The sequence below is a fragment of the Nanorana parkeri genome, unplaced genomic scaffold (genome assembly GCF_000935625.1).
Source record: "Nanorana parkeri isolate BGI_ZX_2015 unplaced genomic scaffold, ASM93562v1 scaffold315, whole genome shotgun sequence".
In the NCBI taxonomy this organism is placed as follows: domain Eukaryota; kingdom Metazoa; phylum Chordata; class Amphibia; order Anura; family Dicroglossidae; genus Nanorana; species Nanorana parkeri.
Genome location: NW_017306583.1, coordinates 275,237 through 294,010, shown reverse-complemented (window position 1 = coordinate 294,010; position 18,774 = coordinate 275,237). Strand labels below are relative to the sequence as shown.

The 18,774-nt window shown below is 41.4% G+C and overlaps 1 protein-coding gene across 1 annotated transcript in view; it reads right to left on the bottom strand.

The window, feature by feature from the left end:
* The window catches only part of SLC38A5 (solute carrier family 38 member 5), a 55,390-nt gene extending 38,219 nt beyond the window's left edge, over positions 1-17,171 (bottom strand). Inside the window, exons 1-2 of the mRNA XM_018558012.1 lie at positions 17,094-17,171; positions 2,521-2,702 (exon numbers count right to left, since the gene is read on the bottom strand). Of these exons, the coding sequence (XP_018413514.1) occupies positions 2,521-2,618 (98 nt within the window). The 5' untranslated portion in view covers positions 2,619-2,702; positions 17,094-17,171. The remainder of the gene's footprint in view (positions 1-2,520; positions 2,703-17,093) is intronic.
* Positions 17,172-18,774: the final 1,603 nt, after the last annotated feature.

Genomic DNA, 18,774 nt, shown 5'->3' with positions numbered 1-18,774 from the left:
CATAACATGGAAATATTCCAATATCTATAAGTGAAAGCTTTGTAGCTCGTGCTGTGAAACGAATGGATGGCCCCTTCAAGCACAGATGCCACTCTGGTCCCCACTCCCCAGGGTTAATTTCCCTTCTTTACGTGCTCCTTTCTGATTCCGTGATGCATCAACCCCCTCCATATGTCCATCAGTAGGAAGCCGTACTTGGCTGCAATTTAAACAAGGAGGATTGGCAGTGTGTCTGGTCTACCAGAAAATCATGCTCGCGTAATGTTTTGGCTGTGGTAGTTAACTATAAAGCTCTGACTAGATGGTACATATCACCCACTGTGTGTCTGGTTTTTCCCCGCTCTGTTATCGGGAATCTGTGGAGGTGGGTACTTTTTTCCCTGTCTGGTGGATGTGCTCCATAGTTTGGCACTTCGACTGATTTTGGCCACTTTACTTGGCTCTCCCCCTGATGCCTCAGGCACAACACATACTTCTTAATATCCACCCTCCTCCTATCCTCAAGGTTCAATTTGCTTTGATGTTCTAACGGCTGCGAAACAAACTACCGTATCTGCAAAGCGTGGAAATCACATATTGTGTCCATAGGTGAGACCAAATCCAGAATCACGCAGACCATGTTTCATGAACAAATAGAGGTGAGGTTGATGGATGAAATGGATAAGTTTACTTTATCTGGTACCCCTGGATTGAATTTTTTTTGCCCTCCCGGGTTCGATATCGATACTCTTTTTCCGTAAGCTGCTTGTGAGGCCGCGGCAGCACATGGATCTTTCCCTTGGCTCATCTCTTCCTTTCCTGCAGCATCTCACTTTCTTTCTGGTCCTTTTCCCCTTGCCTCCCTGATCTCCTTCTCCCTCGCCTGCTTGGTCAGCAGCTATCGCATCTACACCTAGTAAATGCATCTTTGTTATTATATGATAATGACTTGAACGTTATCTGTTGGTACCTGTGTTCTTGACCTTATACTTGTTAATGACCTTGTAACCTTTTGTACTTTTTGGCACTCGATTTGCAGTTTCTGTTATTAATGCTTGCCAATAAAAATATTGAATGAGAAAAAGTTTATTAGGCCAAGCAAACAGATAAATATACAGTTGCAATATGTATGAGTCAATGTTTTACCTACCAAAAGATCTGTAATTCTGTTTTGCTCTTGTAATGCACACCTGCCAGACTATACGGCCAGGAACTGGACCTTTCTGCAGACTATACTGCATAAAAATAATACAGTCTGGTGCTGGACCTCCAAGATGCTCATCATTGTACCCCCCTTTGTTTGTAATTTCCCTTTGAACTGTAAAGCCCTGATTTGGCCAGAGTTCTGCCCTTCCCCCTACCTTTTTGTTTGCTAAAGTAGGGAGACTTACTGGAGGCTAATACCAATTTTTACACATATTATAGGTATACAAATGAAAGTTCGTACAGACTACCGCTAACGAATTTCGGAATCGGAAATTCGGATTCGTTTTGTAAGCAAAATATGCTAAAATCATTTATAAACTTCAGATATACAGTACATTCTGCCATCTATTTCAATATGCCAAAAGAAATTTAAAAACAATCACTCGCACAACATAGAAGGTCATTCGAATTTCACATATCAATGTCTCTAGTGGCAATGGATTATTCCAAAGATTGCTCTACTAAAAAAATACAATATTTTCTTATAGATTAAAATGTTCTCTGAATTATCCATTCCTTAAAGCTGAACTATGGGCAAAGAACATATTATGTAAATACAAGAGTCATGTGTATTCTTATTTGATCCATGGTGTGCTTTGTGTAAGTCTATTCTGCAGCAAGTGGGAGGAGTTGGGAACTCAAGTCAGAGTATTTTATTTACTCATAATGCAACTGGTGGACAGACCTTTTATAAAGAACCTGGTTCTTGAGATTGCAAGGAAAAGCAGCATGTTGCCTTTTAAGCTGAACTCCACGAAGAGCAAATATTGTCTAAATACAAGAGACATGTGTTTTCTTACTAGGATCTTGGTGTGCTTTGTGTATGTTTTCCAGATCTGTGCAGCAATCCAGTGCGAAACTTTACCTCCTTCCTGTAATAAAGACCAGTCACTGCTGCTCTCTCTTCTTGTGCAGGTGACTGATCTTGTACCCGTCCCCTTCTATAGATATCTGTGGGCAGTCTGTGGTGGATGGGGTCTGCTGGGTCCCTCCCAAAGCTCTGCTCTCTGCCTGGGCTGTGTGATAATGTCACAGCAACTTTTACGACATACTACCTGGGTATGCAATGATATATGGTGCACACAAAGTATATTTATATCCTTTGGTTATTGAGGAATATATTTACATAACATTTATGTGCCTGGAGTTCAGCTTTAAAACTCCTATCTTATGACTCTAAGTGGGCTAAAGCTGGCCACATAAGTCTGATTGTTCAGTCTAAGAGTAGCAATTGCTCCCTAAACAGATTGAAGACATGGGTCCCTGTGGGGTAAGCTACACAAGTGGCATATGTTAATGGCTCCTCCCCAGAATCCCCACCATCCCTCAGCTCACCCTTCCTCCAGTGTGGCTCTGTCTGTGTTCAGACTTTCTGACACGCTTCCATTCAACATATGAGCTTCTTCTCCATCTCCTAAGTTGTCCATCTCCATAATGGGTACCCAATACTTCTATGTATGAGATGATAACAGATGCAGGATTGCAGAGACTGGGATGTGTATAATACTGACCTGGTGCTGGGAAGAGACAACAGAAATTAGTGGGAATCAGACAGACAGAAGAGTCCTTATATTATTTATTACAGCAACTGAAGCTCACACAGTATCTGTTTACATCAGCTAAAGGAGGGCAATGATCAATTAATACTTTGTTGGATTAATGATGCTCACTTTGCACATGTGAATTACATGTTGGATGTTTTCTGGATATTAGAGCCCTAATGTATTCTGTTTTATAGTTTGGTGTGGAAAAAAGAGCTTTATACATTAAATTAAACCTTGAAGTGAAAGCCCATCATGTTCCAAAACCATTTATTGTAGAAGGCCATTTCCCAATTTTCACAGCTCTTACAGTAAAGACTGCTTTTTACAAACTGAAGAATAAACCTCTTTACATCCATCAGAAAGGGTTCCCTGGTGTACCCTGAAGTGAAGAAAGCTTGAAAGGTAATTTTCTGTATCCGTCCTTTGTAATAAAAATTCTGGAAAATGCATAAATCCATTGATACTTAAAGTGAACTTCTACTAAAATATTAATGTAAAGTTATGTTAGCAGCCTTGCTATGATAAATAATGTCTGAAGTACCTTCCTGGAGCAAAGCTGTTCAGGCTCCTTTCATTACTGGCCACATGCTTGAAGGCCTAGGCCTTTGGTCATATTATTTTTGCTGAAGGGGACAACCAGCCATAGCAAACTCTGATCTCCCCCTTCAGCAGCAATTACATGACCAAATGCTTAGACCTTTAGGCCTTGTTCACACCAAGCGCGGAGCAGATCCGGACCAGAGCAGGTGCAGACCGGATCAAAACTGCGTCCAATGTATTCCTATGGTATTTTGACCTCCAGGTCACATCGCAGCGTGCAGATCCAGACCAGATCCAGAGCAGGTGAAAAAACTGCGGCAAGCCCTATTTTACCTGCTCTGGATCTGCTCCGGAACGCATCAAAAACGCATCAAAAACGCATGCAAGTGCCTGGAAGCCCATGTTAAACTTAAAAACATTTTTTTTTACCAAAACCGGCCCTAAACGCATTTAAAACGCGTCAAAAACGCGGCACAACCCACTGCGTGTGCAGAAACCTGACCGGATCTGGTCTGCATTTGGTGTGAACAAGGCCTTAGACATGTGTCAGCACTAAACTGAGCATGGATGAGAAATGTTTCAAGGAATGGTCATTATAGACCCTGTTCTATTACAGCTACAGCAAGGTTGTTAAAGGAGTTCTAAAGTGACAGCTTATAACTCCTGTTATAACGTCAGCATTGTAATAGGAATACATACTAGAGTTGTTTTTAATAATGAAATCTAAGCTCATGTATCAATTGCCTCTCCCTTTTAGATTGTAAGCACTCATGGGCAGGGCCTATATAAATCCTGTATAATAATAATAATACTTGGAAAACTCCCTTTTATGTAGTTAGAGCTGCCTTCCATCTGCCCATTTCCTTCAACAACTTCCTGGCTTCCCAGTGTGGTTTGTGTCTCTTTACCTGCCGCCTAAAGTGATACAATCTTGCTTTCTCAAGATGACATATCCCATCATGCATTGCTTCCAGCAAGGAATGATGATGTTACATTGTGGAACGTTCAGAAGTTGTATTGTAGTTTAGACTGCAGGCTTAGATAGAGTGGTGACACAAGGAAGTGCATATTCACAGGGCTGAGTGAAATTGTGTCAGTGCATTGAGGAAGTACATCCTATGAACATCTTCAAGTTTACAAACTGCTAGATGGATATGGTTATTAGGAGAGGGATAGAACTTATGGAAATTCAATATTGAAATATAGATTTATTTTTAGTTTTTGACCATAGATACCCTTTAACACTGTTAACATTTGATTATAGGTCCTCTTTAAAAAAAAAAACCTGGACGCTATATGGGGGCGACCATAGCTGACCTTTCTTCTCAAAAGCTTTATGCCTGGCTGTTAAACTGATTCACTGTCTTCGTTCACTTCTGAGGCACGGACTTGGAACAAGCATGCAGATCAGGAATTCTGATTACCTCTGTGGAGGATATTCTGTTACATACACTGGAGACAGAGTCAGATAATACTGAACTCATCCGGGAAATTGTAGACTTGCCATCAGTCGTATATTGTAAAATGACAAAATTGCCATTCAAAATGATCACTTGCACGTAGGAAAATCCAAGAAAATTCCACTTCCATGGATTCTAGTGCCAAAGGATTGTTGCAAAGATTACTTTACTAAAACATGACCATGATTTAGACAAAGAGCTAAAAAACTTTACTGAATAAATGTATTATAGACTAACAATTCACTCAAAATGTTCTATACTTTAAGATACCTATCTTATGTTGGTGAGTAGGCTAAAGTGTGTCACATGAGTAACAATATGATTGTACAATCTCCTTAAATTGCACAGATTTACCTTAAAGTGACATTAAACCCTCAGATTTTTTAACATAAACCAATACTGTAATGTGTGCCTTACTGTAATCCATGGTTGTTTCCCTTCTCTTTGCTGCTCTTCCTTTTAAATCCTCATGTCTTCTCATGTTGGGGAAGAACTTCCCTTTGCAGCTGAGTGCCTCTTCCTGTAGTGCTGGCTCAGGTTGTGAACCTGCACACAGACACCATGTAGCCATTCCAGAGACAAGGCAGTCTGCTGCAAAACAGAAGTTCTCCCTAAGAATGAGAACAGATACAGATTTAAAAGGAAGAGCATCAAAGAGAAGGGAAACAACCATGGATTACAGTAAGGCACACATTACAGTATTGTTTTATGTTAAAAAATCTGAGGGTTTAATGTCACTTTAACCACTTCACATCCAGAGCGATTTTTTCATTTTTGCACAGATATGTTAAAATCTACAAAACTGTTTAAAACGCCCAAACAATGATATATTTTCTAAAACTACAGGCCCTGCAGAGTGAAAAAAATGCTAGCTGCAATTTTTTCTCATTCAATAAATTTTTATTGTTTTACAAAAAAACAGAACAAAAGTAAGTACAGCAATAAGCAGATTGCATAGTACAAAAAGAACTACAAAAGGATCATCCCAGACCTTTACACTTGACATGACAACAGTATGGCAAGTTATGCATAGGGTACCGAGGTTGACTAATATGTATTAGTCAGCAATTGCATAGTTAGGTGCGTCAGACGACCATGGTAAACATAAGAAATCCGATGGAGAAAAAGAGAGAGAAAAAGAAGTTGGAGAAAGAGATTAGGAAAAGATGAGGAGAGGAAGAGAGAGGGGAGAAAGATGGCCAAGGGCAATGTGTAAGGCAAAATATGTATGTAGCGCTCACCCCCGAAGGAGCCGCTGAATGATCGGGTCTTCCTTTAGCCTGTCTAGGGATTTCTAAAACACAGTTTGAAGTCCATACAATAGATCCAAGTTGATGCTCTTTTATTACTGAAACTCCAGGGAGAGAGGGAGACGGTCAGGTACATCCAGGATGAGGTAGACTCCTTTTCTTAGAAATAGAGCATAGTAACTGCTGCCATCACAGACTCGGACCTTTAAGCTGTACCGGCAATCTGTGTGGAGAACTTCTGGCAAGCAGTACTTTCAATTTTCTTGTCCATGTTCAACTCTAACATGAGTGGCTGACCACAGGGCCACCAGGCTCAGGCCCCAGTGTCCAGGCTTAGGCCCCAGGCTTAGGCCTAGACCATTCTGTATCTTAGCAGCCACCTGCCCCCAGGAGGACCCTGGGGGAGGGAAGAGACTGTTGCATCAGCCACACTGAGCATTTATATCTTCTCCCAGCATGCATCATTGCTACTGCCCTACAGTGATTGGCCGGGAGAAAAATATTTGCTCAGAGCAATCCTTATTGGCTGCTCTGCCCTGTGTGGTACCACACCCAGCAACAGGCAGATACAGCTTCACAGATTGCTCTGTAATAATTGAACTGAACATAGACTACAGATATATTTTAGCACTCCTATTAGCAGGGTGCTACATGTACTATATAAAGGTGCCAATACACTGCTCGATTCTCGTACGAAATCCCGTGATCGTACGAGAATCGAGCAGTGTGAACGAAGACGTGCGATCGTTTCTACTGTACGGTCGCACGTTTTTGGCCAAGGAGCACGCTAGAAAACCAGCCGAAAATCGTACGATCATCCGGCTGGTTTGAACGGTGCTCGGGAGACAAATGCCGAACGAGCTGGTGTGCACACTGCCCGTTCAGCATTGCGATGATCGAGAGTACGATGGGCAGATGGGCAGATCGTACGTTTTTTTATCACTTTACAACCATTGCAAGACTAAGGTCTTGCGATGGTTGTACAGTGTATGGCCACCTTTAGGCTATAGCCCTATTAAAGAATAGTCTTCTCAGGCTGTGGCTGTAAGGAACTGGTCACATTTTGTTTTGATGCACCTGGAATCTATTTAGGTAATTTAAAACGGAAAGCTCAATTGGGCTTTAGGATCATTTTAGCACTTTGCAGATTTTAATTGGATATAGACTTGGAACATGTCTGCTAAATGTCACTACACTGGTTTCAAACCTCTCTCTCCATCAACATTATTCTATAAAAACTCATCTCCAGCAGCCAACACTTTTTTTTTTATAGTTTTTCTCAGATAGGGAAAGGGTTATGCTAGTATTTGTTCTTGTTTAGGAAATTTACTCTTACTTTTTTTGTGCTGGTGACACTTGGGAAAGAAGTAAAGGGACATCTCCCAATGAGGTCACAGCAATAAAAACTTGACAGATGTTCTGACTCTTACACACGCTCCCAAAAACTAAGAGTAGCCTTGGCTTTGGATCTACATAATCTGTAGTACTATAGTGAACTATTCAACTCATAAAAGCCTTCCTATTTCTTTCATCTGTCTTTCACACTGCCCGTTCAGCATTGCGGTCATCGGAAAGCCCGCCCCTCAGGGGGGCTGGGCTAGCTTGCGATGATCGAGAGTACGATCTGCCTGTCCAAGATGGGCAGATCGTAAGTTTTTTTAATCACTTTACAACCATCGCAAGACTAAGGTCTTGCGATGGTTGTAAAGTGTATGGCCACCTTTAGGCCCGATTCACACTGAGCAATTTATCGCGCGATTTTTGCAGCGATATCGCTCATATTTCCATGCGATATCGCTCTATGTAGCTTCTCCAATCCATTTCAATGGAGCTGTTCACATCTCGCCCCTCAATATCGCTTGTAGCTCGTCGCTGTAGCTTGTCGCTCCTACATGACCCTTTTTTCTGCAGATTTCGAGCGATTTTGCTCCTGATTGCATACAGTCCAATAGGAAAAAGTCGCGCAATATCGCACATATAAAATCGCGTGGAAAATCGCGTGATTTTCATGTCGCTCAGTGTGAATGGGGCCTTAGAAAGATGCTCCAATGTTCGAGTTACCAGCAAGGATTTATTGAAATTAGGTGGTAGAAAATTAGAAGCCCACAAGTCCCAAACTTTGCGAAATTTGGACAATCCACCAAGTAATTTAGCCATCAGTTTCTTGTTAATCATAACCCAGTGGAGCCTATTTTTAACAGCTGAGATTCTCAAACTATCTGAAAGCCAGGCACTGTTTCGCTGCTGTAAGCATGTGCGTTAGTAACTTAAATTGGCATTTGGAAAGATTGTTTGGCCGGATGTTCGGCAAACCTTCACTGGGCGTCAGGGCGATGCGTCTTTGGATAAGAGTAAGGAGCAAATCATTCACTTGAGACCAGGGAAACTGGGTCAGCTACCCACCTCTGGATCCCGCTGCTCCAACCCCCCCTCCACCAAATGTGAAAGTAATCGCCCCGTGCCAAACAGCCACGAAAATAATATGGTGAGCTTCCCGGGTTGGCATGAGCTAAGCGACTGGGCACCATGTACCACCGAAACAAGACCTTATAATTGGTCTCCACTGCAGTTGAATTACAAGAGCATGATTTCAGGGTAGCCCAAAACTGTTTCCAGGTATCTTCATCTACAGTAATGCTGCCCCCAGGTCAGTTGCCCAACCACTCATATAGTTATAGGTAGAGGGCGCACCAGTTGAAAGGAGAGCAGTGCATACAAGGCAGATCATCTCGGCATTTCGTTTCAAATTGGGTCAACATGGGACAGTCGCTGAAAGGCGAACTGTTGAGGTGATAAAATGTTTCTCGTGTAGGTAACGGAAAGTTTCACATGCCGGTAGGCGATAGGAAGAACGTAATTGCGGAAATGCTTTAATGCCGGTGGGAGTAATGAGTTTACAAATTTGGTTTATGCCCGCAGTCTCCCAGTGACGGAAGACAGAGGGTGACTCCATTCTGGAGAAAAGGAGGGGTTTTGAAGGAGGGAAAGAAGGGGCAAGAGTGGTGACACCAAACCACCAGAGAATTTTAACTCCATCCCAAACCGGTAGGGAATGTAGAGTAATAGGGTTGGTGAAGGATCATCTATCTTTAGGAGGTAGCCAAAGAAGGTTGTGAATTTGGAGAGGGTCGCAGTCCATTGCCTCCAGTGCAACCCATAAAGGAACTTCGACAGACGCGTGCATTTTAGTAAGTTGGGAAATTTGAGCAGCTTGGTAATATTTTGCAATATGAGGAATTCTCAAGCCACCAGCCATCCGAGGTGCTAGTTGCAATTTTTAATATTGCATGATATTTGTGCAAATGTTTATCACATAGATAGTTTTAGGAAATAATACACTACAATTTTAGTGCACACAAACAGAATATACTACCCATTTTTTTGGTAAAATATAAAAGATGGGGTTGTATCAGGTAAATACCAAACATGTCAAGCCTTAAAATTGTGTGTGCCTGTAAAATGGCAAGAAAAATGGTACCCTATTTTGCCCATAGGCGACACTTTAATGGCTTCTGCCATTAATCAGTTCAGCATTAACAGGGTGTGGTGGCCCGAGAATTATTGATCTTGCTCCAATGTTTGCCGTGATATATAACATGTGTGGCAGGATCATCATCTTCGAATGTAGGCACACCCAACACGTGTTTGCCAGCCCCAAACACCCACCGTGCTGGGCCTATATGAGGGACCGTGGAGCTAGGGATACATAGCAGCGGCTATGCAAAAAACCTGACAGTGGTTTTAATCCCTTCCAACTCTATCCAAAACGAAAAATGCTTTGGCTTAGAGACACACGTTAAGGTATACCCTTACATTACATAGCTGATCGTAATTCTAAAGGAGATTGTACAATCAGATTGTAAAGTGTGTAGCTATCTTTTTTTCACCATTTTCCACTTGACGTCTTGGGTGGCATTAGAGACTTGACTATATGACAACAGGGCGAGGGGACAGGTTGGCGCACTTGGTTCAGCAGCTGTCACTCTGTGTCTGAGCTTCCTCTGGGAATTGATGCTCTGCAGGTGTCACAGTGCACTCCACTGCTGTGTGCTATAAATAGGTGTGTACAGTACAGCTCTGTGTTTTTCTCTTCTTCAACCACAATATCGATAAAACGTCATAACAACTGTAAATTTTTCTACTTCCTGGACAGCTGCATTACGCTGAAAAGACATCATAAAGACAATCATGTGCTGAGGAATGCTGTGCTATTGTATCAGCCTACTTATAAAGGTCACAGCCAGATAAACTAGGCCCCATTCACACTGTCCACTTGTGTTTTTATGCAAAACTGTCAGGCTAGATGCTTTTTTATGCTTCTAAGTGTGGAACATGACACGCGTTCACATGCATATGCGTTGAGATGCATCTGTCCATTGAAACAGTAGCCAATGACATTTCAGCAAATAGATGCATCTTGTTTTTTCACGCTAAAAATGCTTCCTGGAAGTTTCTGACTTTAAATACTGGCTGCATGTAAAAACAAGGTGTGAATGGATCCATTGGAAATCATTAGGTGCATTTATATGCGTTTAGAATACCATTAAAAATGCATATAAGCCCTCACGGGCAGCGCCCTCCTTACCATCTTGTCTTGAATTGTATTGTGATTGTAATGTCTTCTTAATATTGTAAAGCGCTGCGCAAACTATTGGCGCTATATAAATCCTGTATAATAATAATAATATAAGGCCCCATTCATACATGCACTTTTTATGATTTTCTAAACGCATATAAATGCACGTAATGATTTCCAACTGATCCATTTACACCTTGCTGTTAGATGCAGTCAGTTCAGCTGCGTTTAGAAAAAATAGAAGTCAGGTGCTTCCTGGAAACATTTTTAGCTTCTAAACACGTGTAAAAGCGAGACGCATCTATTTGCTGAAATGTCATTGGCTACTTCAATGGACTGTTTCAATGGACAAAGGACAGATGCATCTAAAAGCATATGCGTGTAAACACGCATCATCTAGAAGCATAGAAAAGCATGTAGCCTGACAGTTTTTGCAGACAGGTCTGTGCATAAAAATCCAAGTGAACAGTGTGTATGGGGCCTAAAAGCACCTAATTGCACCCTTATGTGAATGGGGCCTTAAGCTGGACATACACTAGTAGATATTCATACCAATGTTCGTATGAAAAATCTCATCAGAACATTCAATAATGTCATCAGAGACTTGACGAATGTTGTACAAAATTTCATTTAATTTTAACATTCGATTTTCGAATGAATGGAGTTTCCCAAACAAAACAACATTTCGTTAGGATTTTGTTCGTTCAAAAAAATATTTCCATCCCTTTCCTTCACTGGTTAGAAACGTTTTCCAAATTGACCCCACTATCTATTAGATAATCAAACAACAAATGGTTTTAAACAAAATTCTACACAAATATATCCAGCTTCACTGTACTCTTTCACAGTTGTACAGGCTCCTCTCTGGACTGAAATTGCCTACTCTGATTTCACCGCACAGTGTGAGCTCCTCACAGTAAGCAGTAGAAGCTGTAACAGGTCATATAGAGCTCACGTCATTTAACTAGTTCTTTCAAGTTACTTTTACTCCAGGTACAGGTGACATTTTAGTCTTCAGTTTGTCCAAAACATGCCTCTGTTTCAATAGTTCTGATCCATGCATGGAAAACAAAATCTTCTGACCCAGAGTCCAGATTCACTTGTTCAAAGACGTTATTTACTGAAATTTCTAAAGCACTTATCCAAAGAGATGATCTATCAACCTACAGTTCTAATGCACTTATCCAAAGACTTGAACTATCACCTCGCAGTTCTGATTTCCTTATCCAAAGACTTGAACTATCACCCCACAGTTCTGATCCACTTATCCAAAGACATGAACCATAAACCTACAGTCCTGATCCATTTATCCAAAGATATGATCTGCTGACCCACAGTTCTGATTTACTTATCAGAAGACATGAACTATCAACCTACAGTCCTGATTTACTTATCCAAAGACATGATCTATCAATCTACAGTCCTCATCCATTTATCCAAAGACATGATCTGTTGACCCACAGTTCTGATTTACTTATCTAATGACTTGAACTATCACCCCACACTGCAGTTCTGATCCACTTATCCGAGGAATTTAAATATGACCCCACAGTTCTGATCCACTTATCCCAAGACTATCAACCTACAGTTCTGATCCACTTATTCAGAGACTTGAAGTATCACTATCACCCCACAGTTATGATCCATTTATCCAAAGACTTGAACTATCACCCCACAGTTCTGATTCTCTAATCCAAAGACTTGAACTATCACCCCACAGTTCTGATCCATTTATCCACAGACCTGAACTATTACCCCACACAGTTCTGATCCATTTATCCACAGACCTGAACTATGACCCCACAGTTCTGATCCATTTATCCACAGACCTGAACTATTACCCCACAGTTCTGATCCATTTATACCACAGACTTGAACTATCACCCCACAGTTCTGATTCACTTATCCAAAGACTTGAAATATCACCCCACAGGTCTGATCCACTTACCCACGAAACTAAACTATTACCCTACAGTTCTGATCCACCTACCTAAGGAATTGAACTATTACCCTACAGTTCTGATCCACCTACCTAAGGAATTGAACTATTACCCTACAGTTCTGATCCACCTATCTAAGGAATTGAACTATTACCCCACAGTTCTGATGCACTTATCCAAAAACTTAAACTATCAACCCACAGTTTTAATAAGCTTATACAAAATCTTGATCCATTGACCCACATTTCTGAGTTTACTGTTCTATGGTATTGAATTTGTTATCTTTTAGAATCTGGCGTTCTCAAATTATTGGAGGTTTTGTTCAAGACAATCTCAGAATCTTCCAATGATTGTGGCCATTCAGGACTTTCTAAATGCTACCGAGATACCGGTGCAGCAAGGTACTATAACCTGCTCTGCTGGCACGCATCATCCATGAGAACCAAACTAATTGGTCATGTGTATGAGCCATGCCTGTTCCTCTGATCGGTGAAGATGAATAACTTTTCTTGTGAATGTACGTGACCGAGTACTACAGATCACACCCATGTACAGACGCAAACATTATTCCCAAGTTAATCACGTACACATTTTCAGCCAAATTAAAATTATTATTCATAAAAGAAAAAACTAGCAAACGAAACTGAGAAAAAGCAGGTCCCCACAAGATTTCATATTGCTCTTCTCTGTGAAGGTGCACATTCTCAGTGAGGACACACCTCAGCCCCCAGCTGCTGATGTAAGAATGGAAGAGACAGCACAGTCACCATGTCCTTCCAGCAGATAAAAGTGACATTAACACCTTCATGACTGAGCTTGTTTTTAGTTTCTGTTCGTAAATGACTGACACACTTTTGACATTTTTGCTGTGTGATTCTTCCACGTCAGTAATATACTTTCTTACAAAGTGCACCCACACATTTTATATATTGTTTTTTAGAGGACAGATAGGGCTACATATTTATATCACATATGTGTGTCTAACGCCTCACTTAGGACAAATAAAATATAAAAGAAGAGGAAATTGATTTGTAGTATTTTTTACAAAACCAGCACAGCTATAAAAAAAAAAATGCAATAAATCCATTCATTTATTTGTCCTTTATTTTTAATTTTTTTACACTTTTTTTTTCTTTACACTTTTCACTATTTTTTTTTACACTTTTCACTATTTTTTTAAGGCCTTGTTCACACCAAATGCAGAGCAGATCCGGTCAGGTTTCTGCACACGCACGCTAATCTTTTAGATGCGTTTTTGCCGCGTTTTTGCAGCGCTTTTTATGCGTTCCGGGCTCTTTTTGGTAAAAAAAAATATAATTTTTTTTAAAGTTTAAAATGGGCTTTCAGTGCGTTCCAGGCATTTGCATGCGTTTTTTATGCTTTTTTGATGCGTTCCAGAGCAGATCCAAAGCAGGTAAAATAGGGCCTGTTGCAGTTTTTTTACCTGCTCTGGATCTGCTCTGCAACTGCACGCTGCGATGTGAACTGGAGCAAAAAATACTATTGGAATACATTGGACGCAGTTTCGATCCGGTCTGCAACTGATCTGCTCTGCGCCTGCTCCGCGCTTGGTGTGAACAAGGCCTTAAACATATAAACATTTTATTTTATTTATTTAATAAAATATATATATCAAGCAGTCATTGTGAATTAATCTCCCTATTACTGCTTGATAAATTAATACATTTTTGGTTTATTATTAGGCTGCTTCAAACTTCAGAACAGTCAATAATAAGTTAGTGACACTGATCCTGCAGCAGTTCAGGGTTCAGCTGTCACTTTAGGCCTTGTTCACACCAAGCGCGGAGCAGTTGCAGAGCAGAGCAGTTGCAGACTGGACCAAAACTGCGTCCAATGTATTCCAATGGTATTTTGGGCTCTAGTTCACATTGCAGCGTGCAGTTCCAGAGCAGGTCCAGAGCAGGTGACAAAACTGCAGCAAGCCCTATTTTACCTGCTCTGGAACGCATGCAAACGCATCAAAAACGCATGCAAGTGCCTGGAACGCACTGAAAGACCATGTTAAACTAAAAAAACTTAAATATTTTTTTTTTTAAACCAAAAACGGCCCGGAACGCATCAAAAACGCAGCACAACCCACTGCACTGCGTGTGCAGAAACCTGCCCGGATCTGCTCTGCATTTGGTGTGAACAAAGGTTTTCTGATTGTTCCAACAACATCCAGAAAACTGAAACATTCTTCTTTCAGGGATAGATACATTATGTATCTATTCCTGAAAGTGAAAGAAAAAAAAAAGCCAGTATACAATCCGAGAGAGATATCTCCAGATCTATACAAGCTGTCAGAATGCCAGCTTTTACCCGCATGTTTGCCCACTCTGCTTTGACTCTCAGCCACCCGATATTAAGGTATCAGGTGTCTGAAAAAGGTTAACCCTTTCATTGATGGATGCCTCTATACTGAGGCATCCATTAATTAATGGTAACTGCTGATTCTCAGCGGTTACCAGTCCTCTAATGCAGCAAATAACTTGTCACGTACAGTGTACGTGACGAGACATTTGGTCCCTTTGTGGTGGGACGTACAGTGTACGTCCGCTCAGCGGCATTCGGCTATTCACTCACTGCTGTTCGGCATCCTTGAAAATAGGCCGAACAGCAGCGAGTAGCCTTCCGGTGGTTCAGCTTAGCCGATCCAGATGTTGGATCGGCTGAGTTGAACTCCTTCTGCACTTCGGGTCGGCCGACATGCTCAGCATGTTCGGCCGACCCGAAGCCACACGATGTACGGCTGATTTCAGCCGATATACCGTACAAGCCTGAAGTGAATAGCCAAATAGCGTTCGGCTCACTTCACTTCGGGTCGGTTATGCACTCGGCTGCCTACGGCAGTTTTGTGAATAGACCCCTGAAACTCCGTAACTCGGCACCAGTTCACAAAAAAAATATTATGGAACTGGAGAAAGTGCAGCGAAGGGCGACTAAACTCATAAGAGGCATGAAGGAGCTCAGCTATGATGAAAGATTAGCTGACCTGAATTTGTTCTCTCTGGAGAAGAGGCGATAAAGGTGGGGGACATGATCACCATGTATAAATACATAAATGGTCCATATAGTGAGCTTGGTGCAAAATTATTCACGTTAAGGTCACTGCAAAGGACAAGGGGACACTCTTTGCGTCTGAAGGAAAAGAGGTTTAACCTTTGCATACGGAAAGGATTCTTCACAGTTAGAGCTGTGAGAATGTGGAATAGACTCCCCCAGGAGCTTGTTCTAGCTAGCTTGGTTAATTGTTTAAAAAAACATCTGGATGTATTCTTAAATTCACAGAATATTACTGGATATTGAGTTCTTATAGGTATATTAGCCATCAGAGATTGTTGATCCAGGAAATATACAGTTGCCTTATGGGATCAGGAAGGAATTTTTTCCCCCTGTTGGAGCAAATTGAACCATGCTTTATAGGGTTTTTTTTTGCCTTCCTCTGGATCAACATTGGGCAATTGTGGGCATAGTGTTCTGTTTAGGCTTGTCTTCTGTATCTCTATAGGTTGAACTCGATGGACTTGTGTCTTCTTTCAACCTGACTAACTATGTACCTATGGTCGAGTGATCACAGTTGCAATGCTTTCCAGGCTTAAATGCAAAAATTAAGGCATGCATATTTTTATATATATTATTAATTATGCATGTCTTTCATTTTTGCAAAAGGTGAACTTATTCTTTAATTTAGACAGGAGCTATAACTTTCCAGCATGTCTTTGGAGTGTAGGAAGAACCCCATACAAACACACTCAGAACATGCAAACACCAGGCATATAGTGTCCTCACCCAGATATGAACTGGGGACCGCCAGTGCTGCAAGGCAGAGGGGCTAACCACTAAGACACTATGCTGTCCAATGAGTTGGAGTGCCACTGAAAATGAATGGCAATGCAACATGCTAATGCACGTAAGGAGAGCCAGTGTGCATTATGATAATACATGTTATTACAGTGTATCACACCGCAGCACAAAAGTGCATTTCAGCCCCAACTTAATTGTGAAAAACGCTTTTTTTTTTTTTTAGGGGCTTAAACACATTTCTGCAATTTTTATGTTAGCCTGTTGCGGTGCCATTTATTTTGCCAATGCACTAAGGCAAAGCCGCTCTGACACACAGTACCACAATGCACGGTCAGAAAAAATGCTGCATGTCAATTTTTTTGTCTGTTCTTGTGTGCTGGCAGCTCATTGAAAATTAAGAGGTGGCCTTAACACAACGCAAATTGATGCGAGAGAACACATCTGTGCATTAATGCAGCGCACAGTGACGGCATAAATGGGCCCTCAACATTGTTCTTATTTAGTCCCTTATTAACTTTTTAGTTAGTCCTAATACATTTTTATTAACTCCTTCCTACCCTAGCTACTTTTAACTTTTTTACCATTCATATGCAAACTTTTTTGTTTTCTTCCATGTTGTTTGTTCATCTTTGTAGTGCTGCATTGAGAAAATCCTCTCCAAGTTTTAGCCCCTATATAAAAATGGTATTTGGCCATACCCGCAGTTCAAAGACAAAGCAGGAATGGAGGGAACTCCGAGCAAGGTAAACCATTTGTCCTCTTTGAAGACATAAATACGGCAAGTAAATCACCTGAGTGTTCGCCTTGACAGAAGCTGAGTTGTTATTATTCTCTACAGCGGCTGAAGATTTTGTCCATCTTATCCTGCAAGACACAAAAACACCAAGTCCTTGAGTCAGTCGTTAGCACTTCACCTCCAGAATCTCACATTAGATATGAATGTCGCACACACATAGCATGCTTAATGTCACATGCACCCCATTCAATGATGCTGTACTTCACGCGCTTATTACATTTCATGGTGTGCGGTGTTCCGACTGTCATGGAGGGCAGCAGTAACGTCACATGACTTGCTTCTTATAACTATTCTCAGTCCTGATCTGAACTTTTTAGCTGCTTGTGGCCATCTCTTCTCCAGGGATAACAGTTCTGGGAGCTTATTACACAGATTTAAAGTGATAATAAAGTCAAAGAGGTTTTTAAGCTATTTCAAATGCTGATAAAATCACTTGCAATGGTTGCTGCTTCTTGATGTTTAAAAGTTTTAATTTCCTGCAGAATCACCTGGACCCCTGAACTCTGGCCATGATATCATGTTTTAGGGTGGCTGCTGTCCCTTGCAGGGTCCTATGGAGCCACCCTTGTGTGTCTCCAGAAACATACATACACAGCAAGGCAGGACACCCTCCTCCTCCCATCTCCGAGCTAGTAGATGGAGATCTGCTGGAGACTGCTCTGTCCCTTCTGATCTTGTACTGGACAGAATGTTCAGGGAAGCTGAGCTGAGAGAGTTGGAGCTGTTTGGAAACATGATGACTGTAAGTGCTCGGGCAAAAATGTAAGAAATACTTTGCTGGGCAATGTGTATTTGTTTGATTTGGATTCATTATTGATAAAAAGATTGAGAGTTTATTGCTACTTTAAAGTTCTTTTTGTGGGGAGATATTTTCCTATGCACAGTCAATCTCCTGCCTAATCTCAAAACACCCTTATTGCCTAACTGTCACTGCTAAGGGAAACCTATGCTAAAAGAAAGACAAAGGCTCTAACTTCTGGTCGCCTTCTGAAAATGCTAGCTGCCTGGCGTGTCTTGTACACCAATCGCTGGAACAAGAGAGCAGCTTGTAGAGTTCAGAATAAAGTCACAGGTCTTTATCTGCATACTTGTTAGGGGGCCAGTGACTCGGAATGCTTTGAAGCTGTTGAATTAGCATGGCAGCCATGCAAGTAGTATTTTTAAAAGAAGAGCTCAGCAATGGCAGCTTAACTACCAATGTCCTATAGTCTACAATGGCAGCAGATCTAGAGAGCTTGCTGAACAAAGTGAAACATCAGCGTGGATGTTATATGGTAAGTTGTGCTTCAGATTTCCTGGCCTTTTGAAGGGTCAATAGACTTGGGGCTTGTGTTCATCTCATTAGTTTGACATCACTGAGACACTTCGGAGATCATTCAGAATTCATTGACAGGTGCATTTGCAGTGATCCCAACATGAAAGAAACAATTTCAGGGAGGTGTCCCTCTCATTTTAGGGAGGTGCCCTCTCCCCCCCCCCCATCCACGGAGAGGGGGTTAGGGGGGCTGGGAGAGAGCACCCCCCTGAAATGATGGCAGATAGCACAGGAAGCAATAGCTTCTTTGCTATCTGCAGGTTTTTGGTTTTTTTTTGTATTCTGACGGTTGCAGTCATCAGAATAATAGCTATTGCACCCACCCTCTGCTGCTTTCAATCACCAGAAGAGGACCCGATAG